This window comes from Gymnodraco acuticeps, unplaced genomic scaffold (genome assembly GCF_902827175.1).
Source record: "Gymnodraco acuticeps unplaced genomic scaffold, fGymAcu1.1, whole genome shotgun sequence".
Taxonomy (NCBI): Eukaryota; Metazoa; Chordata; class Actinopteri; order Perciformes; family Bathydraconidae; genus Gymnodraco; species Gymnodraco acuticeps.
The window spans coordinates 831802-859653 of record NW_022989810.1 but is presented as its reverse complement, the minus strand read 5'-3'; the positions used below and the strand labels follow the sequence as shown (position 1 = coordinate 859653).

General features: G+C 41.6%; 1 protein-coding gene across 1 annotated transcript; it reads right to left on the bottom strand.

Moving 5' to 3' along the window:
* Nucleotides 1-3190: 3190 nt before the first annotated feature.
* On the bottom strand, nucleotides 3191-27719 carry LOC117554004 (sodium- and chloride-dependent transporter XTRP3-like). Its single transcript, XM_034228199.1, has 11 exons — nucleotides 27491-27719; nucleotides 15269-15409; nucleotides 12169-12260; nucleotides 11814-12041; nucleotides 10976-11086; nucleotides 8459-8700; nucleotides 7727-7889; nucleotides 6777-6978; nucleotides 5992-6151; nucleotides 5732-5897; nucleotides 3191-4628 (listed from the first exon to the last, which is right to left on the bottom strand). The coding sequence occupies exons 1-11, from the start codon at nucleotides 27612-27614 to the stop codon at nucleotides 4461-4463; spliced, it is 1797 nt and encodes a 598-aa protein (XP_034084090.1). The 5' UTR covers nucleotides 27615-27719; the 3' UTR covers nucleotides 3191-4460.
* Nucleotides 27720-27852: the final 133 nt, after the last annotated feature.

Genomic DNA, 27852 nt, shown 5'->3' with positions numbered 1-27852 from the left:
TGTTCCCAACTGAAGTTATGGAACTTTATTATTTGTGAGTTTAACAAAGTATGACAAATGGCATCAGTAACAGATGTGATATGAATTTCTATAAAGTTGTCTCACATTCTTGGTCATATTTTATATACAGTATGTAATGAGTATAACATGTCCAGTAAGTATAAAGTGTTTCCTAATACTGTGTATTCAACCACTATGGAATATGTATGTGGGCAGACAAGATTCAGACACAGTTGTTCTGTGTGTGAAGTAACCTCAAGTCACTCCGCAGGCACATTTTGATGCAGACCAGTTTGTCAAGACAAAAAAGGGCAAGACTAGGCTGAGAGCAGAGGCTATACCCACCATCTTCGTGCATCGCCCTGTGGTCAAAAAGAGAAGGGCCCCTGCACCACGATTCACCCCGGGACCTGTATCTACAAAGCCCATAGCTCATGATCACAGCTATAGTGTGAAAGGTGACACAGGTATAATAAGTATGAACTCTTAGTAACAAAAGTAATATGTTATTTTTAAGTGGTATAATATTTAAAATGTTCGGAAATGTACAGTGCCATGTCTTCTACTTACATTAGTCTCAAAGATTGAGGGAAGAAGGGATGAGGAGACTGAGAGAAAGGAAAGTGAGGGTGAAGAAAGAGAGGACATGGCTAGTGAGGAGAGACAGGGAGGGCGGACACCACCCACTCAGCCAGCAGCCAGTCAGCATACGAGGGAACCAGCAGCCATTCAAACAGATCTATTACAACAATTAAAGAGAAAATTAAAGAGCCAAGAAGGAATCACCAAAAAAGCAAAGGCTGCACTAAGAAAAATCAGGAAGGAAAATGCAGCTCTCAAGAAAACAATGAAAATTAGGTACAAGAAATATAAGAAAACGTTTTCAAAAGACCAACTGAAGGCATTAGGCAGACTCACCACAAAGGGGATGAAATGGAGCAATGAGACAATTAAGAAGGCTTTAAAAATTCGCTTTGCGAGCGGACCAACGGGTTACAAAACTCTGCAGGAATTGAAGATTCCCCTTCCAGGAATAAGGACACTGCAAAGAAGGATGCAATGTGTTAAGTTTGAGCCTGGTGTGTTGACAGAGGTCTTTGATTTCCTAAAATTGAAGGCAGATAGATTGCCAGACCTTGAAAGGGAGTGTGTGTTGACCTTGGATGAAATGGCAATCACACCAAGTGTGGAGTTAGACATGATTACAGGCAAACTGTACGGTGATGTGACTTTACCAGGTCACACAGGGGTGGCAACACATGCTTGTGTGTTTATGTTGGCTGGAAACACAACACGGTGGAAGCAAGTAGTGGCATATCATTACACTGGCAATTCTACCAATGGAGCAGAGTACAGGCCAATCATTATTGAGATAATACAGAGGGCAGCATCCATAGGGCTACATGTGCTTGATGTCACCACCGACATGGGTAGCCCTAGCCGAGCCATGTGGAAATCCTTTGGGGTGGACCAAAATAAAACATCGGTGCCACATCCAGCAAAACCAGACAGGCAGCTCTATTTCATGCCCGATGTCCCACATCTGGTAAAAAATTTAAAAAGTGCCCTTGTCCGTGGGCAGGTCTTCATAATTCCTGAGGATGTTGTTAACAGAGAGAACCTCCCCTCTAACGAGGTTTCTGTGGTCCCCATTAAGGACTTATTGACCTTTCAGGAAGGGATGGCCTTAAAAATAGCTCCCCATCTTTCAGCTGCAGCCATCGAGCCAAGTCACTTTGATAAGATGAAGGTTGGTCTTGCTCTAAATGTGTTCAGTAAGGCTACAAGTGCTGGGCTGAAATACATGGTGCAGCAAGAAAACCGCCCTCTGTCATACCTGACGACAGCGTGGTTCCTGGAGCAGGTTGATCGTTGGTTTGATCTGATGTCATCTCGCCATCCAATTACAGCCCTGAGCAGGCTCAAGATGGAGGAGTACCAAAAGGCCATCACCTTCCTCCAGAACATCGTCCATCTGTTTCGTGGGATAAAGATAGGTCAAAAGGGAGGTTGGAAGCCTGTTCAAACAGGGGTGATAATGGCAACAACATCAATTTTGTCCATACAAGAGGAGATGCTTACACAAGGACACAGGTTTGTGTTAACGTCAAGGTTCACACAAGACTGCCTTGAAAATACATTCAGCTGTGTGAGGTCTAAAAATCCTGTCCCAACTCCAGTGGAATTCCATCATGCACTGAGAATCATATCTGTGGGGCAGTTCCTCACCACCATCAGCTCTGGGAGCTACCAGGAAGACCACAGTAGCTTTTTGGCAGACTTCCTGGACACAGGGGAGCCAAAAATCACTCCATCAGTCAGAGTGGAACAGCTGATGGCGGTGAACAGAGCAGCAGCACCTGACCTCACAAAAACTGAGAAATGTATTCTCTTCCATCTTGCAGGCTACATCGTCCACAAAATCATCAAGTTTGCCAGCATCTGTGAAAAATGCAAAATTGCAACAGAGCACCATGATGAGAGCCCTTCTGGTGACAACAGCTTGTTAGTAGACTTGAAAGACTTCAAGGCAGGTGCTCTTTGTCGTCCCTCCCAAGAAGCCTTTGACTTCATTCACCAAATTGAGGAACTATTTAGGACCAAGACTGGTTCCTCCCTCATGCAGCTCCCCAACGCAGTGGGTGTCTTGGAGAAAGAAGCTCAGGCCCTCTCCAGCAGGCTTCCGTCATGCTGTGGAGTACAACAAAAACTCCTAGGTATAAAAGTCACGGCTCGCCACTGCTTTTGAATGACCTGTTATTAAGTAATAACAGAAAAGAAGTAAAGAAACATTTAATTCAGAATAAACAGGGATGTATGGAGCTGCGAGGAGCCACTGGCTGTAGTCTATAAGAGTTCCTTGTCTGCTTTAAAAAAAAGACTTAAACAATGTTTTTTAAATGACTCCCACTGCCTGAATGGTAGATACAGGTCCGCAAATCTAACCATATAGGGTGTTAAATAATAATTCCAATTGTATTCATGAGAGCCACACATTTGGCGATAGCTAACATTTGCTAGCTAGCTTATTAGATGGGTATCTAAGGTAATATAGTTTACTAGGTAGATTGATAGAACACGTTAGCTAGCTTGATTTATAGATAAATAAATAGATAGCCATAATAAACATACAGTACACAAACTGAAATACATGGCAATAAGACGATAGCAAAATGAATACTACTTGAGATGTTCTTGACACATCTATTCTTTAATGGCAGTTCATTCTCTGTGGTAGTTACTTACGTCTCATTAAGCTATTGGCACAGAACAAAATCACATAATGGAATATTCTTATCATTCGCCCATTAGATGACACAACTATCTACAGTATGTACACATTTCAAACATTTGAAGGCTTGAAGACAATATTAAAATTATATATTGACAATTGACTTCATGTGCTCTCTGTTTAAACACATCTCTTATAGATAAGGTACATACATGTAGCAGATGCCAGCCTTTTCAAAGCAGATATAAAAGTAGATCCAATAAAAAACGTAATATAAAGGAAACATATGTCATTTGTACAACCTTCTTACCAAAGAATACATATATAACATAATCTGCTTAAAGGAGACAATACACTCTATTATGACATAACTGCTGTAAAGTTTTACACTTTATAATTGAGTCTAACATATTATTTTATTAAAACTAGTTGTGTGATGTTTGTGCAGTTTCCAAAACTACATTAAGTTGTTTAAAGAGGACATATTATGCTCATATTCAGGTTCATATTTGTATTAAGTGCCTCTAATGTGATGGCCTCTGCAGAACATGTACATGCATAAAACCTAAATAACACACCACATGAAAGGGAAACCCCCTAAAAGCATAATAGGGCCTATTCAATCTTGAATCTTTGGGAATAAAAAGTTTTGTTTAGGTCGTGTAGATGGCTCCTTTTCCTCCTGATTCAAAATACTGTCACTTAAAAATATCCTGAAACAGAGGAAATTGCCAAAACAAGGTCTACTCGTAATGCTGCAGCTTCTGTAATCCTATTGCTGAACTAACATTTTATTTGTGATTTTAAATCTTTTCAAATAAACCTGATTTGCCCCTAAACTAGCTTACTCCATCAATAAGAGGAATTAGTATTGAGGCTGACTATGAACTAACATGAACTATGACTATGAACCAACACTGATGAAAAAACTACTGACTATCTAAAACACTACATATCATAACCCATTGAATAAGCTACATGACTTTATACATTTACACATGCTCTAAATGTTTAGCATAATAAAACTTTATCTACACTTGTACCATGTTGCATAGTTGCACTGCACAGTATGGAAGAGCATGGATTGGAATCAGGCTCACAAGTCTGACTTTAAGTAAAAAAAATCCACCTTAAAATACCCAACACCATAAAATTAAACATCATTGCTGCGTTCAGCTGAAGGACAGAGATTTAGTGTCTAGGAAAGGAAGGGAGGTGGTGCTAGAGGTTAAGTAGATACTGTGCTGACGGCACGCCTCTTGGGCTGGTTTCCACGTTTCCTCTTCCTGCAGAACACATACAGAGCTGTGAGGGGAACACAGCTGACGGACGACATCATTAGCAGGCCGATGAACACTTGACCAAAGACAGGATAGTCCGTCGCCACCGATTTACCCTGAAAAATAACAGTAACGTTTAACACTTGTCTTCAGATGTTAAGCATTACTCAGGAAGTTTAGCAGAACTAAGCTGAGGCAGTTTGATGAGACAACCTTATTTCTGAAAAACTATTCTATGAAAAATTACAAACTTTTTTTTGAAACCCTTTCATGTTTAAAAAATGAAGTACATTTTTTAAAAACTGACAGAATTCCTTTTGGGGACACATTTCCGAACAATTTCAAAATGACTACAATTGACAACAATTTTTAAATCACCTTATTCTCTCTGGAAAATTGCTTAATACTTTAAAAAAATGCAGTCATTTAAAAAAAATGAAATGTTTGAAAAAAGAATATTGGATTTAAATGGTCTGCACTTATTATAGCCTTATCAAGTAATTTCGACCCCTAAAAGCGTTGCTTTGTAGCTTCACATACTACATGTCATTCACCCATTCACACCCATTCATACAGAGCAGTGTGCCTTGCTCTAGGAACTAATATTCACACACCATTGCCACACACCACATCGGACACGTTGCCTGCACAGGCTGGGATCGAGCCCACAACCTTCTGGTTGAAAGATGATCGCACTCCTTCGCAGCCACAATCGCCCTCAAAACACCTCATTACTTGAAAATGTAATTGCTGTGTTTCTATTAGAAATCGAAAGTAAGATTTGAAAAATATGTTTAATTTCAGGTCATATAGCTGTGTATTAAGGGTTACAATATACAAATTCTTATATATGGAGATTAAAGATTTTTATATATTGTCAAAGTTGGCTTGGATGGGATTTGATCACGTGTCTACATATTTGACCTGGGAACAAACAGTTTGACATAAAAATACACAAATAAATTAATAAAAAGTAGGTAACAGCTGTAAAAGTTTGTTTCGCTGTGTTTGATGTTTTTTCCTTCGTATTATGCAGGGTGCAGACAGAGAGAATAAATGGTGAATCAGCGAGAATCATCTAGCGCGCTTCTGATTCTAATGACCAGATTCCAAAATCGTTACACCACTAGTGGATACCTTTCTTTCTTTTTCTAACCAAGAAGTCCCTACCGAACAAGCAACCTTTGATAAATGATGAGAAAGGATGCATGTGCCTCACCAGCTCTTTGTTCCATGCTTGGTAGGTGGGCGTCCCTCCTCTGATGTAGTTGACAATGTAGACGATGAAGAGAGTGATAAGAACAACGGGACTGACTCCTGCCCACATGATCTTCCAGTACCAGTTGGGACGATGACCTATCATGTCTTCTATGTCTTTCTCAAACCTTAAATGACAAGATAACGTTTTAAAATCAAGTTGAGCCTTAACAAAAGCTGACTTGAAGGCATACACAATTGAAAGCACTACCATACACAAACCTTTTAATGCCATATATGTAACTGACAGCTATGACCTCGATGAGGACGATGAAGAGCAGGGAGAAATTGGCTCCATAGTCGTTAAACATGGTGAACCAGTAATTCCCTGACGTGGTGGTGAAGCCCAGGCCGAGCAGCATACAAAACACACACACCAAACCTGAAGGAAAACACAGCGCTGATGCTTAATCATTTCAAATGTAACATTTGCTGCATAGCAACACATACCATAATGCAGAAGACATGTCTTGTACACTATAGGAATTGATGTAACAGGAGAGCTGAGATGAGAGCTAGGTATATTCCGCTATAATTGTTTCACATTGTTCAGGATCCGTCATCATATTTTTTAATAGTGTGCCCGAAATGCCCTGAAAAAGGAGAGTTGAAATACCTGCATGAGTAAGGCAACTCAGACAAGCATATCAACACTTAAGATGAGATTGTTGTTATCACTGCACTCAAGAAGTTTAATGAGCGGGTGTTTTGCCCTGGGTGTTACCTCTCAGGCCACATACAGATTAATCTACACATGATATAATATATATATATATATATATATATACTGTATAGGGAATGGGAATTGTGCTTGCATTCTGGGCAATCGCAGCCAATAATATAATATCCATCATCTTTCAGCGGTTTTGCACCTAACATTATCACTAGAATTAAATTAAAGTAACAAGATCTGAGGACTCACTCCGGCACTGAAAAGCACCAATAATGAAACAGCTTATTGGGACTTTATGAAAGTCTTCCACCTGTCCCATTGGCCTGGATCTTACCGTTGAGCAGCTCGTCGCTCAGGTGAGACACGAGCTTGAAGTCTCGCAGCGGGGTGATGATGGCGGTGACGTTGCCCAACATGCTGCCCATCCCCAACAGCAGCAGCATGAAGAAGTACAGCACTGACCACAGCTGGGGTAACGGCATGTTCTTAATGGCCTCACTGTACACAATGAAGGCCAGCCCTGTCCCCTCCACTGCCTGGAACAAAGGAAAGTGGGAGAACGAGTGTTTATTACTAGGATGGAAGAACAGGTGAAGAGGTCTTGAGGGAGAGTAAGCAGTCATCAGTGGAAACACATCAGATTTTTGGCTGCATATCATACCGGTCTGGTAAAAGGTGCTACTGTATTTACCTTATCTTGTTGTCTCAACTGCAAAGTACAGTACTACATGGCTCTTAGTTTATTATTTCAGATTGCTACAAAATATTATCGTTAGTGGATGGATGAAATGCCTTTTCCATAAAATATATTGTTAAGATTTGTTCCTCACCACGGAAGACCTTTTTTTTTTTTTTACTCGCCAATACAAAGACATTGGATCGCTCATAGCCCTTCTTACACTTGCAACCACTGTCTGCTTCATATCAAAGTCAGAGTGACAAAATATGTTGACCATAAAAATGATATAAGCAGTTAAAAAAAACAGCAAAGCTGGTTGCAATTTACTTGTTGTAAAATGATCAGTTATTCAATCATCCATTTGTGAAATTATTAAGCAGTGACATATTATTTGTGGCAGCGCAGCTAGCTAGAATTAAACTAGCTTTGTTTCTCAGTTTTGCAGATTTAGCGACCACAAGGGCAACACAATCCTTTTGTGTTTTTGCCCCTGGAATCTTTAAATCACTGAAATATGAGTTTATAATACGGGTACTAGGTCATGTGAACCAATCGTATTGGCATCATGTAAATAATTATACATATTGAAATGATGAGGAACATACAGTGTCTAGTTCACTCTCCAGGTTACAGTGTTCCAGTTGGTTGGTGATTTCAGCAAACTGCAGTGGATATGTTGCGTTCAGCTTCTCAATCCAGTCAAAGACCTGGTCGATGCTCATGCTGTCCTCTGCTAGATCAAAAGTATTCAGCAGCAGTAAGCGTGTCCTGCAAGAAGAGAAAAAGAGGTGGATTAAGGTGGTTTATGGTCAGCTTTTTAGCCACTTATTAGCAACCGCCTTTTTAATAACATATATAAGCTTCAGACGTCTACCAGTGGGTTATTTACTGATGTATTTTATGTCGTAAACAAAACGTGAAAGTATCTTCAACTTGTGTTAACAACAGACCTTATTTCAGGCGTCTAACCACAAACAAAATCAAAAAACATTAGCTTTAAGACAAAGCAAACTCTTAAATGCGAACTAATTTAGGATTAATTCCTGCACCACTATATGGGACTTAATCCAAAGTGGCAGAAAAAAAAGACTTGATATAATAATATCTTATCCCAAAACAAGGTCGAGGGTGTGGTTTAAACATTGAGTGGATTTTGCAGCACTAGGGCTATAAACGTCAACATGGATAGTCACTTAAAATAATTACTTCATCTGTTTTAAGGACTACACCTTATAAAAACTGTGATCATTTAAATAAGAATTCAGTCTTCGGAAGAAGAGCATATAGGATAAGGTTGCACTATCATGAATTCATTAGCACAAAACACACACACACACCTCTCCAGGCAGTTCTCGTAGTTGACGGTGGCCTTGAACCCATAGATAGCAAAGGTGACGATGCTGGCAAAGATGGAGGTTCCACAGTTGATCAGGGCAACAATGATGGCTTGGCGCTCAAAATTGTTGTTGTAATGGTTGTAGCTGGCAAAAGCTATGAGCGTCCCAAAACCCAGACCGAGTGAGAAAAAGATCTGAGTGGCCGCATTGATCCATGTAGTCGGGTTGAGAAGCTGTTCCAGCTGAAACAAGACAAACGCATGTGGGCACAGGTTTAGAAACATACAAACGCACACAACAAAATGCAAAAAGCACACATGAGCACACAAAGTTACACATTCAATTGTAAGAATTGACACATTAGACAAACATAGGCATAATAACGGTTGAAGTGTTTTCTAGCAGCGCAGTCCAGGCAGTGTGCCGCTGCCATAAGGCAGCAACAAATCTATGACGGCACATCCGCACTGCTAACCTTAGCCTTCATGAAAGCAACAAAAGGCAGCCAGAATTTTCGACGAAACCAGTCGGATGTTGCTCTGGTGCATTCAGCGATTAACGTGGAATTATGCCAAAAACTTGTGCTGGTTATTTTAGTTTTTGGCTTTTAATAAAACATTCTTGGCCTACAATGTGCAACTCCTGCCCAATTCAGACGATTAATATATTCTTGTAAGCTTGTAAAGGCAGGATGACAACTTCATATAATGAATGACATGCTGATAGTAATACGTTGTTTTAAATAAAAACAAAGCCTTGGCTACAGGTTTCAGACGACTAAATGATTATCGTCAAATACAGATGATAAATACAGCACTTAAATTGTGCTTGAAAATGTTTGTATAATGTTAAAACAATTGCTTTAGCAAATTATTCACTTAAAAAGGTTTATCTTTGATTGATCAAATATGATAAGGGTTTGTTAGTCTCAGAAAAGCATTTGACTTACAGTATGTTATAATTACACAGATAAATGTGAGTGTGTGTGCCATCCGATTTTTTTGTGTCAATTCTATCGATGCAAAATATAATTATATTTTAAAATAATTTGTACAATTGTTGTACACTTGGATATCTGCTAGCAATTATTTCCCCTCAATTCCTTATTTAGAGGTAGTTCAAATTATGACTTTAGGAATAATTGAATGCAGAGGCAATTTTGTAATATTATAGAGAGTAGAAATATTTATAAAGTCTTCAATGTACCATTGGCCCTTTGAGGGCAACCATAAGGCTAATGTGGCCCACGATGAAACCCCTGCTGTAAAGCAACGCACCCACATATGTTTGTATTCCTATTGCAACATTTTGTAACAGGTTTTGTTTGGACCCAAATGTAGCACACAGGTTGTGGTTCGGTTTGACCCACATGAGTTGCTTGGACCGGGACGATGGTGTTTGGAGACCATGCATCTTAGAGCTCTCTGTTCATCGTCCATCTCCCAATTCTTCCCTTCGGGTTGGCAATTGGACTTGGGATGAAACCCAGAAGCAAAACTGGTGATAAGAGTACAAAGTACTTCCTCCAAAATACTGACGTGAACATATTTAGGGAGACCACAAGCCATTAGAAGTGATGCAGGGCCAATCTTGCTCTCTCTGGTTGATTGGAGTTGTGCAGGGGTGTCAAGTGGACCACCTTGGTGAACCAATCTTCCACCGTCAGGATTGTGGTGTATCCATTGGACGATGGCAGGCCCGTAAGAAGTTGGAAAGATGTGGGACCAGGGACAATAGGCACAGGCAGAGGTAGCAGAAGGCCATCGGGAGACTGGTAGGTTGGTTTGTGCTAGTGGCACTAGGACAGGCATTGACAAGCTCCAGCATGTTCTCCTCCAGAGTGGCTCACCCAAACCTCCGCTGCAGAATTCCATGGTACGCTCGATCCTGTTGGCTTCGGCTTGCCGAGAGTTCAGTATTTTGGCGAGTTGGAGGAACTTGGGGATCAGTCCAGACAAAAAAGAGAAGCTTGGTTTCCTCAAGTCAGTGGCCAAGCTACTCCATAGCCAGCTTTACAGCCACTTAATCAACTCAGGCAAGTACAAAGTCCAGGCAGACAAAACAGTAGAGGACAGGCAGAAGGTAGTTTTAGGCAAGGCAGCGGATCAGGAAACCAGGAGGTAGGTAAACGTTGTCAGATGGAAAACACCAAGCAGCTTCAGGCAGACAGTAACCAAGGACTCCGAGAGAGATCCCAAGGTGGGGGACTGAAGGCTATTTCATCTGATTCCTTCCGGAAACAGGCAGGTCAGAAGCAGGCATAGTCTGCAACAGGAATTTAATCCGGAACAAAATGCTCGGGAGTCTTGCCTTGGTGGAAAATAATCTGGCAATGACTGGCTGAGCACGAGAGGCTTAAATAACGGCCTGCTTGGGGATGAGATGCAGCTGGGAGCTCAGGGGAGCTGTTGAGGTTGGAGTGGCAGGTCTGTGGGGTCAGGTGAAGGTGGTTTGAGTGGAAAAGTATTGAGGGGCAGCAGGTCGAGAGAGAAACAGACTGTTACAACTGAACCTTACATTTGGTGTGAACATGTATTTGACACCATTGATGGCCCCGTGAAGAGTGATGCCCCGTATCAGGTAGATGAAGAGGACCACATATGGAAATATGGAGGTGAAGTACACCACCTACAGAAGGAGCCAGAGAGCAAAGTTAGCTGCAGAATTCATTAGGGGAGTGACTGAGGTTGATTGGGCTGGAATGTGGGAAAAGTTCATCACCCATCATCATCACTCTAGTCAACAGATACATCTTTGCATGCTTCACCACTTTTAAATGCCATTTCCAGTTTAGTCTCCATGTAACAAGACAATTCTTTGTTCTTGTGATTGCGAATGATTGCATGAACTATGTTCTTCTTTTAAGTGATTTAGTTGCAGATATAGTTATTGTCATAGTTCTGAGAAGGTTGAGCATCACTTGGCATTATAATTTAAGTCCTCATAGGGATTTGATGCTAAACTAACCGTTGACTGCGTTTATCTAATAAATGTAGTTTATTTTAACGGTAAATCATGTTGATACATGGATTTTCTTAAATGTACTAAATTATAAAAAAGGCATTAGAATTATTATGTCTCTAATGTTGACTTCCACTTATATCATCAGGATAATGCTTTGGCTGCGACTTGATTATTGAAACAAATAATGTTATACAATGAATACATGCACTGTCTTCAAAAAAATGTATACATAAAAATCGTTTTTAAAATGCAATACAGTATATGCCCAGTACTTGTTTTTATTTATATTTGTAGTTGTCAGTTCCACTTGTCACCGACTAGAACCAACCATGGACAATGAAGAATGCCTATCAATCACTGTTTATGTTTGAGCAACTTAGATCTCTCTCACCTTTCCAGTTGACTTTACTCCTCGCACAATGAACAGGTAGGTTAGAATCCAGGCCAGCACAAGGCACATTGCCTGGCCTGTACTAACGCCTCCGTGCTCTTCAATAGAAGGAGAGATGTTCAGTGTTTCCCTGTAGAAGAAGTACTGGGTGGGTGTAGCAATTTCACACTCCTCTATTGGTCCTGTCCGGTTAGAATTCATGGGGCAAACTGACCAAGGAAGGACGGACTGAAATAAGTGTAAACATGGAACAATGTCAGTGTGATACTTTACTGTCCAAAGGAGATCAAACATTATGTTTCTTAATAGTATCATCTACTGAAAAATGACATTAGTTAGTCATTTAGCACCTCACTTGAAATGAATGAAAGAGGTACCAGAAACTCCATGCATTGATGACGTTGTAATAGAGACACAGATACAGGGATGTGACCACACTGGCAAGACCTAAAACAAGAGAATAACAACAAACAATTACAAAGAACATTTTGTTTCTATTTACATATTTTATAACCCTATAAACCCTAATTCTAAGTCAGTGTATCCATGTGAGTCAACAAGGAGTCTAAGATGGCACCATTGTAGCTCATCTGGTAAGGTGGGAATTCCAAATACTAAGGCTGAGGTTGTGGTCGAATTGTAAGCAAATTCAGGTTCTATGTCTTTACCTGAGTGTTTAAAAATCTGATTGCACTTACACTTGGCAACGTAACCATGATGCATTAGCGGATATTCCTTATGAGTTTTAATGATATATGTCAATATATATATGAATTAATCAAATGAATCCACATGAGTGCCAATAAGTAATTAGCACAACATTCTCCTCTTAATGTATCATAGTGTTGAAAGTTAAAATCATAAGCACTTTGCCAAGATGGCATAATATGCAGAATGTTTATTAAGCACTGTAACTTCATGATAGATTGGTTGGTCATAATCAGTTGTTTCTGTAGACTGCCCAACAGAGATGGGGTCGTTACTAAAAAAAAGTAATATATTACATATATTATACAATATAATATATTACTTTTTAAAAAAAAGTAATATATTACACTACTTCGTTACTCTCTACATAAAGTAACTCGTTACTTTACTCGTTACTTTACTCGCAGGGCCGGCCCGCCCCTACCTACAGGCAGATCACGCAGACTGTGGCGCATCTACAGTGAAGCACGCCACAGTTTTGCCTCTGCGAGACTCCACTTGCACCCCCAATTACTATTACATTAAGGAAGACATAACACAAGTCTTTCTTTTTATATGCTATACAATAGGCTACCAGCCTACCCAGCGACGTGCAGTCAGGGGAGGCAGGGGAGGCAGAGCCTCACCTGTCATACTCCAATGTAACGGAAAAACAACTAAAGAAAAACTAAATAGTAATAATAATAAAATGTCTTCACTGATCTGTGTTGTAAGTGTGATTTCTGTATGATTCCAATCGCTTTTTATAGTCAAAATCAGCCGAGCTCCGCTACAACTACGGGTAGCGATAAGAAGTGAGGCAGGGACGAGCTCAGCCTCTCGTAAACCCACAGTAACTTGCTGGAAAGCGGGCCCTAAGCGCATGCCTGCACCATCTCACTGTATGTCACCAATGTAATGTTTGTAGATCCCTTTATTACATTTATCCTCGCCATCCATAGTCTCTAAATAACTTATTTCACGTATATGATATTTAGGCCCGCTGGTCTCATCATACAACGGCAATGAAAAAAGCACCAGGGGAGGCAGCCATAACCTCTGCCGCACTGAAGGGGGCGCAAGTGAGCCCACAGGTTCTTGTTGCTACTGTTAATCTACGCAGAGACGGTAGACGCGAACAACAAACTAGACTTTTGAAACTAGAGGAAGATAAGGAGGACTTTTACAAAAAAGTAATAGAGATTGTTGTCCAGAAGGATAGCATGGACTTCATCTTCAAGTCAAGGTAAGACCACAATTGTAATGCAAATGGAATCTTACTAAGAAAGAACAATCCCATATTTAGATTGTGGGTATCCTTTTGTTGAACGGTCTGTTTAAAATGAATTGAAGCATCAGACTAAAAAAGCTTTTGAAAATAACCGAATATTTCGATTAAGGTCAAAATATAATATTTGTAAATCTGACTCTGAAAGAGTCAGTGCCTCACCAGCCATGAACCTCACCGCACGTCACTGAGCCTACCACAACAAGCTAACAGTCTGTGAAACGTCAAGACACTAATTAATGAAACCAGTTCAAGACGCATTATTCTTATCATTCTTTATGAGCGCAGTAATGGTAAGGTGTCTAATTACTTATTTATTTAGTATTCCATAACTTAGTAACAGAGATGGTCAAACTAAAGTGGTAGAGACATGGCAGAATTCCTACAATGAAGCGGGACATTGAACTGTTCACCCATGAGAGGGCGATCAACAAAAGAGAGCGAGCGGCCCCATTGAGGGAGTTTACAGATGAAAAGACTCAGCCATGTTTATGCAGCACTGCACGTGGAGATGTGGTCTCGCAAATCGCGCAGATTACATAGGCCTACATGTATATAAACCATCGACTGTAAACCTGCGGCGGAAACGCGTTACACTACTCCGGTGCCGACACACGTAGTATTATTACAGCAACGCGTTACTTTGTAACGCGTTACACCCAACTCTGCTGCCCAATGATAATGTCACTTTGAATGTTGTGACAAGGAACTGTGGGACAGCATTATCTCCTTTCCTTATGTAAAGGATGGTCCGCTGTAACATTATGCAAAAGGTGATAACAAGGAGAGCATTGAAGCTCCTTTCCTTATCATCTAAATATGCAAACAGTTATCTTTTTAACTTATCATAGCTGCCACTTAAGTACTTCTGTGTCAGTTCACTCCTTTAGGAACTTTGCCACAGTGCCCTTTGCTGGATGTCATTCATTAAATGTTACCCCTCCCTCCCCCTCCTCTTTTTTTTTACTGCTTTCTCCAATAAAGGCAAAGATTTATACAAATAAAAACTCAATGGAGTCGAAATTCTAAGACGTAGAAACCAAGTCCCATGAGCTAAGCCCAAAAGAGTCAGGAGCTTCCGGAGTTTTGGTTTGTCCAACAGGGTTGAACCCATATTGGAATACATCGGAGCCCTTACAACTACAAAAGCCCCAGAAGCATTGTAATTTCACTGACAGTACAATATGACATTCCAACTGGCTGTTTTCCTTTCCGGTGCTTCCCCATCACTACTTAACATTACATGTTACTTGTTAGATGCTTTTATCCAAAGCGACTTACATACTCAATACTGTGGACAATCCCCACAGGAGCAATTTGGGGTGAAGTGTCTCAGGGACACAACGACATGCTGACTGCAGTGGGGTTTGAACCTGAACCCTGATCCCAACACCAAGGCTCTAACCACTGCACCACACGCCCCCAGTACTTAACCTGGATACAGTGAAGATTCAGTACAGTACAGTCGGTTAGCACTTACCCACTCCTCCTAAATAAGGGCTGATGGCAGTCCAAGCCCCGATGCTACCGAGACTCATCTTCTGACCAATGGCAAGCTCCATGTAGAACAATGGAATACCCTCCAGAATCAGCATGATGAAATAAGGAATCAAGAACCCCCCTGAAGATGGAAATGTAGTAGAAGTAAAAGACAAGACCAACAAAACAAGAAACACAATACACTGAACATACAGTACGAAGTATTTCTGCGATACTATTTTAAACAGGAAATGTGACCAGTGACCAACCAGTGGGTTGTCCGATGTCCAGTCCCAGCATGTCTTATTTTCGTAGGGCATGATATCGAATGGAATGTGAATGCATGTGAACAAAAGTCTCTTCTGATGAATAGCTGACACTTCGTATCGTAGCGTCTGGTTCTGTCTTAACATGTGTGAATGCTGACTTTAATACCAAGTAGTTGACAGTATTCTCTGCTTTGTGCCACAAACACAAATAATAACCTGACATATTGAGTTCAACTTTTCTGTACCTGTTTCCAGTTGGTACACTTATTATAGGGTTTGCCTTGAAAAACAAACAAATACGTTTCTAAAAATAACTATGTATTTTAGTTGAACTATGTGGAAAAGTGTTGAATTGGTTATCCCACCCTTCCAATTAATCAACTCCAAATTCTCCAGATAAATGCTTTTAAAGTTGTTAAGTTAGTATTCAGCGGGTCAGGTCTCCAGTTAGGACAAATGTACAATGAATAGAGGACATTCTTTACTTAGGAAACTATTACATATTTATGGAATAGTAAAAAGGCATAGCATCTGTTGAAGAAGCCCTATTATACTATTTGGAATTTTCCATTTCCTGTAGGGTGTTATATCGTTTTTTGTGCATGTAAATAAATCTCAAATGAAACGCCTCCATTGGACTCCTTTGTTTACTTCCGTTACATAATGATATCAATATGTAACACTCGTGCTTCTATTGGCTAGCGCTCCAACACGTTGTACGTTATAGGCTAAGGGCCGGGACATCTCTAATGGTTGACCAATCACAACAGAGCTTTTCAGCTAACCAATCAGAGCAGTCTGGGCTCTGGTTTCAGACAGAGGGTGAAAAGAGGTGCTGCAGCACAGGCAGTATGAGAAAAATAAAGAGCTTTTTGAACATTAAAGCGTGTAAACATTTCACAGTAGAGACACTAAATACTAATATGAACCTGAAAAAGAACATAATAAGGCCACTTTAATTATTACAATTATGGTTGTTTCACGCTTTAACTTCCATGGGTTAGGTGTAGGTGTGCTTTGCTTGGATTTACTAAATGTTGTCGCCTTCATTTTGTTGGGTTAATGAACTAAGCAGGAAATATGGTCTCATGTTTCCTGCTGTTAACCTGCGCGTTAAGGACAGTAATTACAGTAGATGTGTGCTCAGTGACTAATAAAGACATAACAACTGTCCCATCTGAACACATTATATCTGCTGTGGATGTTGTGTTTGACAAGAATATCTGAAATTCCCTGGTTTTACACATACTACTGTTTAATCATTCCTGTTCCACATAGGACACACTGTACAAAAGCAACTGTCATTAACAGAGACATCTTTATACATATGGTAGAGTACACCAAGAAGAAACAGGGGGTTACGTATTGTAACCCTAGTTATATAAGCACAGGCGGAGCCCTCTCCTGGACTCTATGGGTACTACTCTCTATCATGCTGTGCGTGCTTTCACCTACTGAGTTTTCGTAAACGTAGCCGGCCAATCGGGGCGAGCCTACCTGAATGCGCGCGCAGGCCCACAGTATATAAATGCGGCTACACCCGCCGCTCACTATCCTATACACTCTTCAGCGAGCGGACTAGGAAAGACAGGGCCCCCAGGTAGAGGGCTCCGCCTGTGCTTATATAACTAGGGTTACAATACGTAACCCCCTGTTATATTTCACACAGGCTTATATGTATACACGCCCTGTCATCCAACAACATCGACCCACCACACCGTCCCTGACCGGCTTTTGGCTAACATCCATTGTATCCCCACTTCCTCCCATCCGGTTGTAACCGTAGAGAAGTTGGGGCCGCAATTTGGATAAGGCACACTCACACACGCTTACCTCGTGTAGAGTGTGCATGGAAAAGATCTGTGCGGAGACTCCGTCTGGAGCCTACCGCGCACCATGTTCCCCAGGTCCCTCAGGAGCATGGGAAAACATAAGTGCACCACGTCCCCCACACTCACACACGCTCCGTGTAGAGTGGGCATGGACAATAGTGAGGAAGGCTCTCCCAGCCTGCCTCCAGCCCTGTATGGGGCTGATTGTGCACCATGTCTCCCGAGTCCCTCAGGAGCATGGGAAAACACAAGTGCTTTATGTCCAGGGGGGGGGGGGGGGTCAGACACCTGCTGACCCACAGCCACCCCCCCTCTCACCAGTAGGGTTGGGAACCGAAACTCGGTTCCAGATGAGAACCGATAAGAAAATGCCGGGTACCGGGTACCCATACAAAATACACAATTTCGGTTCTGCTTAACGGTTCCTAAACGCGGTAGACCCTGTATTCCAGCGGGTCCGTCTGCACCGCGGTGCTGCGGTGACCCGGTGGAATACAGGGCGGACCTGGAGAATCACAGAACGGCCGGTCGTCAGCGGGCCGTTGACGGCCGGCTCGGTACGCTGACGGCCGGCACCGCCCTTCATTTTTTTAAACGGCATCATATAAATTGCGCTGACAGGCGACAGAGGTCCACAGTTGCCCCGCAGCGATGCTCCCCCGCCCTCCTGTAGACATTTCACGAGCTCAGTCACTTCATAACACCAAAGATAGGTCGCGGTAAACACTCTGAAGTGAGGCTCCACTACACTAAAAAAGAAAAAGAAAAGGCAAAGTGTAATGCCTGTTAATAGCTTGCCACAGGCATAGCTCAGTTAAAATAAAGCACAGCTATTGTGCAATACATTTGTATTGCATGTATATTTTTTAGTAACAATTTCAGTTAAAGCTTTTAAGAATAAATATATGTTTGTTATCTAAACGTTTGACCTCTTTATTTTACAATTTTGGAATCGAAACGGGGAATCGATAAGAACCGGAATCGATAAGCAGAACCGGAATCGAAATCGGAATCGATACATTTCAAACGATACCCATCCCTACTCACCAGTCATGCATTGCCTCGGCAAGCACATACGACGAGAAGGAGCCAGACATGTCCAGGAGATAACATTTTATGAATGAGCCTGGCGTAGACCAAGACGCCGACGTGCATATATCTTCTACACTCACGCTGCTGAATAAGGCTGTTTGACACAGCCCGTGTAGAATGCGCACGGACCCCAGTGGGGAGGGCTCTCCCCGCCCGTCCATAGGCATGTGTAATGCACCCGCATAGCTATCCTGTTAGGCGCTTCTTGGAGAGAGCTTTTCTAGCCACACCATCCCCAAAGCACACAAACAGCTGTTCAGTGCGTCTAATGGCAGCCATGCGCTCTACATAACATGCTAGCGCACGCACTGGGCAGAGGAGGTGCAATTTAGCCTCCCTAGCCTCAATATGGGGTGGAAGATTAAAGCCACCTAACTGAATAGCCCTTGTCCTGAACGAACTCCTTAGGCTCTTAGGAGTAAAGGAGGGGTTCGGTCTGGGTGTCGCCCCGCTACGGTCACCCCGGATCAAAAGGCAGCTTGGGTGCACCGACAGAGCGGTCAGCTCAGACACTCTTTTGGCCGAAGTCAAGGCAAGCAGCAAAGCTGTTTTCAATGACAGTGCTTTCAGGGAGGAGAGCTCCAGAGGCTCAACTGGTTCTGTGACCAGAGCCTCGAGCACCAACGGCAGGTCCCACTGTGGGGCGGAGGCGTGCACTACTGGGTGCTGCCTCCTGACCCCCTGCAAAAACCGCGACATAAGCGGCTGACTGAAGGCTGACCTGCCTCCAAATCCCTCATGGCAGGACGAAATGGCTGCTGCATACACCTTAATTGTGGAATGAGCCAGCCCCCTGTCCACCAGTATCTGTAAGTAGGTAAGAATAGAGCCCAGCGTGCATGACAGAGGCTCGAGACTCCTTCCTTCACACCATCGCCGGAATCCCGCCCACTTTGGCCTGTAACAGGCTGTGGTGGATTCTGCTCCTGCTGCTTGGATAGTCTGAATAACGTTGTCAGACAGCCCCACCTGTCTCAGCCTGTCCCTCTCAGGAGCCAAGCCTGGAGAGGTTGGCCCAGAGTGGGTAACGCCCCTATTGCCCCTGCTTCCTGAGACAGCGCTCCCCAGACCTGAGGAATAGCCCAGGGCTGGCCCACCATCATCTGTGTTACCCCGCGTACCACGGCGCCAGGCGGCAATCTGGGGCCACTAGGATGACTGACAGCTGCTCCCGCCTCACCCTATCCAGAAGGGGGGGGGGGATAAGGTGCAGCGGTGGAAAGGGGTAAAGCAGCTTCCTTGGCCATGGCTCGTGTGCAAATGCATCCACCCCCAAGGGCGGATTGTCCCACCGGGCCAGGGAGAACCACAGGGGGGGGGGGGGGGGGGGGGACGGTTTGCAAAGTAACGTAACGATCACTTCGGTTAGATAAGTCAAGTAGACCATGCTACACTATACGAAATACTCTCTTACAAAAGCCCTGCATTTAAACATGTTAATGTTACTTTAGTAAAAGTATGCTAGTATAATTAGCAACAAGTGTTGTTAGAGTATTTAAAGTAGACACAAGTTATTCTATTATATTATATCATTTGATTTATTGTTATTACCGATGCACGAGTTGACTTAACTGTTGTAGTTGGAGCTCATTTGAACAATGAGCTAACTAATTATTACTTTCATAATGGTGTAATGTGCCGACTATTTTCTACATTAATAGATGAAGGTCTGGTTTGTTCAAAGTCTCAAACTAGTAGGACCAGAGCCCGAGAGACTCTAGGGCTCTGAGTAGGACATGCGGTCATAATTACCCAGAGTCCAAAGTAACACCTTTACAATGTTAAAGCTGTTAGATAAATGTAGTGACGTAAAAACTAAAGTATTCAAGATAGTGTAGTGGAAAAGAGATAATGTTTTTTTTTTTTTTAAATGTTACCAAAACAAAATCTCTTGTTTTGGACTGACAGTAATGATTCAAGAAATAGTAGATAAATAAATACACACACATCAATGTGTTGTGGATGGAACACAACAAATGGTGCTCTTACCTGTGATGCCTCCTCCACACATTATAACCAGACTGTATCATTCAAACTATAAGTAACAGTTCTAGCTACTTGACTTCAGACAAACAATTCAAAAGACAAAATCAACACAATGTATTGAAAGACCAATCTTTATTTCTCTCCTTTTGTTTGTGTTATTAAACCCTGTCAATCTAAAAAACTGAGCAACTCAACAGTTAACTTTATATTTCTTATTGTCCAAAGCATCTATTACACTATTTGTTCCCCTCTCATATTCACAGGATGGATGATTAGAGACTTTGGGGGAGACCTCAGCTTTATGAACGTCCTGTCTGTTGCTTTGGCCGGAGAGGGCTGAGGGTCTTTCCCTGCGAGGAGTCCTCCTCGCAGGGAAAGACCCTGCAGACCTGATGGAGGACTTACACCAGCTGCACCTACAGAACTTAGCCCATGCTGGTCATAGCTGTTACCACCTGCACAGGCCTAGCCTGTCAATTAACAGATTAACATTTAGTGTAACTTATGTATATTATTTCGTTTTTATTTTTTTTTAAAATGGTGATGGTTCATGCTTGATAACTTTTAGTTCACATTTCAATAAATTGTATTTGCACTCCTTTTGTCCGTTATTCTTACTGAAAATGTTAGATTACACATTCACATCCGACTGAAGATTGGCACCATTTATTTGTGACGTTGCAAACTCGGCGGGACAAGGCACAAGTGATGTGAAGCTCAAAGTGAGGCAAATGCATTTGATCAGCTGACTTTTTTTTTGCCAAACTTTATAGGCCTGACAATAATCACACTGTCTCTGAGGTGCAACGTAAAACACAAAACAACACAAATGAAGTTCCTGTTAGACTACAAAACTAGTCAGTGTGCAGGCCTTTGTGTTACAATATAAGTGTCTCTTAGTGAATGTCCTGTACTGCTCTTAAATCTCATCACATCAGCTTCTCCTTTCCCTCTTGGATGTTCTTCTGGACCCTCAGAGAAAGAGAACATGGTGAAGCAGTCCTGTCTCTCAGGCATGTCCTTTCCTAACAGAAATATCAAAAAACATATTATTGCAGAGCAAGTGTGTTATTTAAGAAAGAGGTGTGTTTGTTTGTTCATAAATATAATGATTTTTTTATTTGAATGTGTTTTTTAAATCCAACAGTGTACTACAAAGATAATCAGGTTATGAATAAACCGTTCTAAATTCATCAACATTGAAATAAATGTATTATTAAAATAATATTTAACTGTTATCAAAACTTAGTGCAACTGTAGAAGCTTGCTCTGTCCGGTTGTCTCACTGAAAGACAAAGGGTCGCAGCTCTCACTATGTGATGTTGCTTGGTAAAATGTAAATGTAACCTTTTGCTAATAAAGTCCACTCAACATCACTGATGTGTAGGTGATCTAGTATTCAGTCATGTTTAATGGCATGTCTATCAGTGTATTAGAGTCATTACTTTATGCATTCTTTGTAAAGCATGAAAAAGGTGTACCTTGGAATCCGTGCTGAAGTTCTCTGCTGCTAGGACTCCAGATCTGTCTCCCCTCCTCTGGTCCAGATCTGTCTCTCCTCCTCTGGTCCAGATCTGTCTCTCCTCCTCTGGTCCAGATCTGTCTCTCCTCCTCTGGTCCAGGTCTGTCTCTCCTCCTCTGGTCCAGATCTGTCTCTCCTCCTCTGGTCCAGGTCTGTCTCTCCTCCTCTGGTCCAGCCTGCCTGGATCACCTTAAGGAGACTTTGAACAAACAGATGTAAAGTTACATGCATGGGTTACAGACTTCTTTACATGCAAACAACTTTTTATCTTCTTTTAAAAACAGGTCATAATCTTATTGTTATACTTAAGAAATGGCTGGATATCACAGTCCTTATACTGTATCAGTTTGATTGAGTATTATTGTGTAGGTCCTATTTATTTTACTGTTACTTTGGATGAGGTTTTCATGAGTCAGTCAAATTAATGTGTTTTCATATGCCATATTCATATGCATCACACACATAGGGGTAAGACACAAACCTATTGAACAAATGCAATGCAATGGATAAGCTTCATTCTGACTGAAGTCACAGATAACGTCATAGATCATATTTAAACAAATCATTTCCTTGTCACTAAAGCATTGACTACGCTATTCATCGTCCTTAAATGCAGGCATGAAGTTACATGTTCCGTTGTACAGCCACGATAAGGCTGTTTCTCAAGTGTGATGATAATACAATTAAAAGAGGCATTGGTAATAATATTAAAAACAACAATGTTTGGGTCGTTCGTCGGATAGGCGGTTAGCTGCAATAAATAACTCCAGCTCAACAAACCATATTACAATATCTAAGGGAGCGTTATTATCTTGAAATGTGACGTTCATATTTTAAAGATACACACATTTCATTGTGAGGTTGATTTAATATACACTAAGCCTCTCTTCAACAATACGTTGACGTTAGCTAGTCTATTTTATGCTATAGTAGAGCATAGCGAATTTAAATGAACCTTAACAATGCATACAGTAACCTAAATAGCAAACTAACTATCTAACGTACAAAGATGACCTTATTTTAGCAACCTCGCACAGAAGCCTTCTGGTATACAGTAGCATCCCACTTAATGTTTTACACTCTTGGATGCTACGCATAGCATCGTTAGCACAGATGGAGCTACGATTGCTCAAATGCTAACCCAACTCTAAACATTCATTAACGTTAGCTTAATAAAAACACCAGTAACATAACATAAAGTACGCAGGGTTGACTTACCGAAGAAACTGCATTCATGGACGGTCTGTTTCAACCGCAGATAAATCCTATATTTGCATGACGAATAGTCCACCAGGAACCAACACAACAAACACGGCCGAGTTCAAGTAGTGTTCTCCTCATGCGCTGAGCCGCTGTAGCATCACGGAGCTAACGGAGCTAGCAGAGAGGAGCTAGGAGCAGCAGTCCCGTTGTCATGAAGGGGGAATCTAACTATATACAGAATATGTTTTTGTAGATCCAGGCTAGAAACATGTTCATTTTTTAAGTTGGACATTTTAACAAAGGGTCTACGGGAATTGCTCCCATCTGCATCCATCGCCTACAGTTTGCAGCATTGGGCTTCACCGCACTGTCCCGGGGTTTGCCGCTTGGCTCTGATAGGCCAGAAGTCGGTTTGATTGCATTAGGGCTCGATTGCTTATCCTGTCTGAGTAGCCCGGATGAGGCTGCATCGCAATTTTTGACGTCGAATTTTACACACCGAATTTTTTTACATCGAATTTTAAACACCGAAATATTTGACGTCGAATTTTTTTCACTTGAATTTTTGGGATCTGAATTTGAACATTCAAATTGTTTTAACTTGAATTTTTACATTTTTATTTCACATAGATAAATTCGGAGCAAAACAAATTCAGATTCATGATTTTCAAAGTAATTATTTTCAATGCTATAAATTCGGTGTCTAATAAAATTCAAATACTTCTGTCTCTTGTTTGCTTCCATATAAATTCGGAGCAAAAACATTCATATACATGATTTTCAAAGTAATTATTTTCAATGCTATAAATTCGGTGTCTAATACAATTCGAATACTTCTGTCTCTTGTTTGCTTCCATACCTGCCCCTCTACTCTGTCAATACACAGCTTTCGTGGGGCTTCCATTCCCCACAAAACTGTGTTCAGGGGACATGCCAGCAGCTGTATTCTCTGGTGGCCTACTCCGCTGCCAAACCTTTCCATAAGAAGGGAGTTTTGGCATGGGGGCTGACACAGAAAAGGGCCGATTTTCTACTGAGGTCCTTGAACGCACCGCGGCACGCTCCCGTGGGGCCGCGGCTCTGTCCTAATGCCGTCTCTTTGAAACGGACATTATGGTGAAAAGTGGAAATGTGGAGAGAGATGACTCTTACTCTGGGATAAAAATCGTTTTCACTGAATGCGTTTCTCACACACACATCACTCTCTCTTGAACCCGCACAGTGTTTTGACAGCACTTCGGTTTATTCCACTCACGTGCACGCGCCCACCTGCTGGCTCCTATACTGGAGTTTACGGAGGGGGCGGGGAGTGTGGGACAGTGTTATTTCCTCTGGGGATGAGCCAGAAGCAGCCACGCTGCGACTACTCCTCACCCACGTAACCAAGGAGATCGATCCAAAGAGCCCTTCCGTAAACACGGGGGCTCCCGGCCCGGGAGATCAACAACACGGTCCTTTTGGAAAGTGCCATGCGGCGTGATCCCTCACCGGGATATCACACGGCAGACAACGGCGGCGGCCACGACCAAGCTACAAATAATCGCTCTGATCTGGTGAGGTGGGGGCATCTCCAGCAATGAGTGAGATGCCCAACACACCCGTGTTTATTTGCAGTCGCCAGTCACGCGGTAGCGTGGCAGAGCTGTTTTCAGCTCCCTGCCCAGCCTGCTGCCCGCTGGGAGCAGCTGCGCTCCGCCGCCATGGTCATCACCTAGGGCGGTGGACCTCCATGGACCGGACCCGGAAGTGCCCGACAACGGCAAACGGAGCCATCCGCCCCGCTGGAATAGCGACGTGAATGGCACCGCCTCGGCCATATCCTGGTCCCCCAAACACTCTAAGCAGAGGTGGTGGAGACCGGCACCCGCGATCTAACCAGGGCAGGTGCATGGCCGAGCTTCCAGTAATGGTGAGTCCATTTTTCCTTCTAATCTTCGTTCGTTTAACTCTTCGGTTGTCAGCTCGTCTGAAGAGAAAAAGGATAGTGGGCGGCGGGTGTAGCCGCCTTTATATACTGTGGGCCTGCGCGCGCATTCAGGTAGGCTCGCCCCGATTGGCCGGCTACGTTTACGAAAACTCAGTAGGTGAAAGCACGCACAGCATGATAGAGAGTAGTACCCATAGAGTCCAGTAGAGGGCGGAGCCTGTGTGAAATATAACCAATTCATTGAAGGGAGTACATTCAGTGTTGGAAGAAGTACTCTTTTATATTTTAATAGTAGAAGTAGAAATACTAAATTGAAACAAATAAATACTTAGAAGTAAAAGTCCTGCATTTAAATCTTACTCAAATTAAAATAGAGAAGTATTTTCATTACCATAAATAAAAGTACATCTTTAGTTTAATGAAATGACTGGATTCAGTTTATTGATGCATGAATGTGTTCATAACAGCTGTTAAATGTGCCGCTGATTTGAATCGAGTTCTATATTAAGGTTGATTTATATTTTTAATTGGTTTATAATCTGAATCTGTAAATAATTAAGCTGTTAGATAAAAGTAATGTAGTAAAAAGTACAAACTGGCTTCCAAAATATAGGAAGTAGATATAGTGAAAATATAGTATAAAGTAGCCTAACAAAAAAAACAACCTCAAAAGGTTCCTAAAACTTGAGTAAATGTATGTAATTACATTCCACCACTGAGTATCTTTTAGCTCATTCTGATCTGTACTAATGTTTGCGTTGTCGTGAATTATATTTGACTGTTTTAGTCTTTTATCACTTCCCTGTGGTGCTCTGGCAGCAGTTAGAGTGTAAAGTCTGTAGATAAGCGGCATAATGTATCAATGTTTACTAATTCCGGTTCGACCCTAGTTTATGACCTGCAATAGGTTTATGGCTAGCTTCAACTTCAGGTAAACTCACTGTATAACAATAAGGCTTTCCGCCCATTCCTTTTGATGTTTCAGAAACAGCTTGCATGACTCAGACCGCAGGCAATAAACCATTGCTTAATATGTTTCCTTTAAGTACGTTTACTCAAGTACTGTTTGAAGTAGTTGTACTTCAGTATTTTGATTTGATTAGTTTTTTTACTTGACTACAATTTTTAAGCATTACATTACATTACATTACATTGCATTTAGCTGACGCTTTTATCCAAAGCGACTTACAATAAGTAAGCAAATAAGCAAATACAGCTTTAGTTACTTAGCAGCTTCATGTTATCAATACTGCATTTAAATAAACTAATGAATATTAATGTGATAGTGTGCTTCACCTTTCAGTACGTTCAGTTTACGCTAAACTTAAGTACTTTTATTTAAGTAACACAATAGGTTTTATTAGTAACAAGGTCAATGATCTGAGACATTTCTTCCACTTCTTCAGTGGGGTAAAGTAACTGAGTAGATTTATACAATTTGGAGATACTTGTACTTTACCTGAGTATTTATCTTGTAATGTTACTTTTTAATGTATAGGTACATTGTGTACTTTTACTCCACCACATTTATTTAATACCTTTAGTTACTTTACAGATGTGGATGAATGATGTGAAATATAATCAAGTGTTAAATCAGACTTTAGTTCCACCTGGAGTAAACCCACAAGCTACCCTGCAGTACACAAAGTCATTCAAACTAGCTGCACCTTTACCAGCTTTGAGAACACTTTCATGATCAATCATTAGAAAACATATCATATATATTATTCTGAAATGGACCAATCTGCACAATGACTACTTTTACTTTTGGACATACAGTGAAGGAATATTGCAGTAGTTGATTACAGTATGTTGATGCTAATACTTCAATACTTTTACGTAGAACAGTATTACACTCTGGAACTTCTCCCACCTCTGCGGATTTTACACAAAATGTAAGAGGGTAAAGCATACAGCATGTACACTGGCACAACCCTGTTAAACTATATTATGTTATTCAGACCCAGTCTCACATGGGAATAAACCTTGCTGAAAATGTCACTATGTCTATAGGTCACTGCTCAAGCCTCTTAGATCACTATTAGAATCCAATCCACTTTATTTATATAGCACATATTACAAACAGAGGGTTTACCGAAGTGCTTCACAGCAAACATAACATTATAATAAAATATAATAATAGATAAAAGGCACACATAAGAATAGATAAAAGGCACATAAAGGCTATGGACAGACAATAAAAGCATAAAAATAGATGAAACATCTCAAACTGACTCGAAAGCGAAGGAAAAGAGGTGGGTCTTCAGGCGGGACTTAAAAGTTTGAAGGGTAGAAGGCAGAGTCCTGGTTAAAAATGAACTAGTGATAACCTAGTGGTATAATAACTTATTATCTAGGTAAAGCGGTCCACAGTCGGGAATGAATGACTTACCTCCACCGTGCATTTGACAGAGGTATGGAAACCTCCACACGTTCCCAAGTCCGACTGCATAGGATACACATGCCAAAATAAACTGTAAGGGGTTATCCCAGTTGGGTCTCGCGTCTTGTCCCATGTTTGCGTCCTGTCAGTAGGTTCGGTGGTCCGGAGTCAATGGAACAACAACAACAACAACAGGTGGATGAGTGCGCGCTGGAGAGCAGGCTACTGTGACCGTGCATGCTGCCGACGCTTAATAACCTCTCTGTGATTGTAATGTGGTTCCTCTCAGGAGGAGGAGGAGGGTCTTAATGCGGGCATTTCTTAGCTTTTGTTTTATTGCATAACTTCTCCTCGCATGAGCTTCTTGTAGT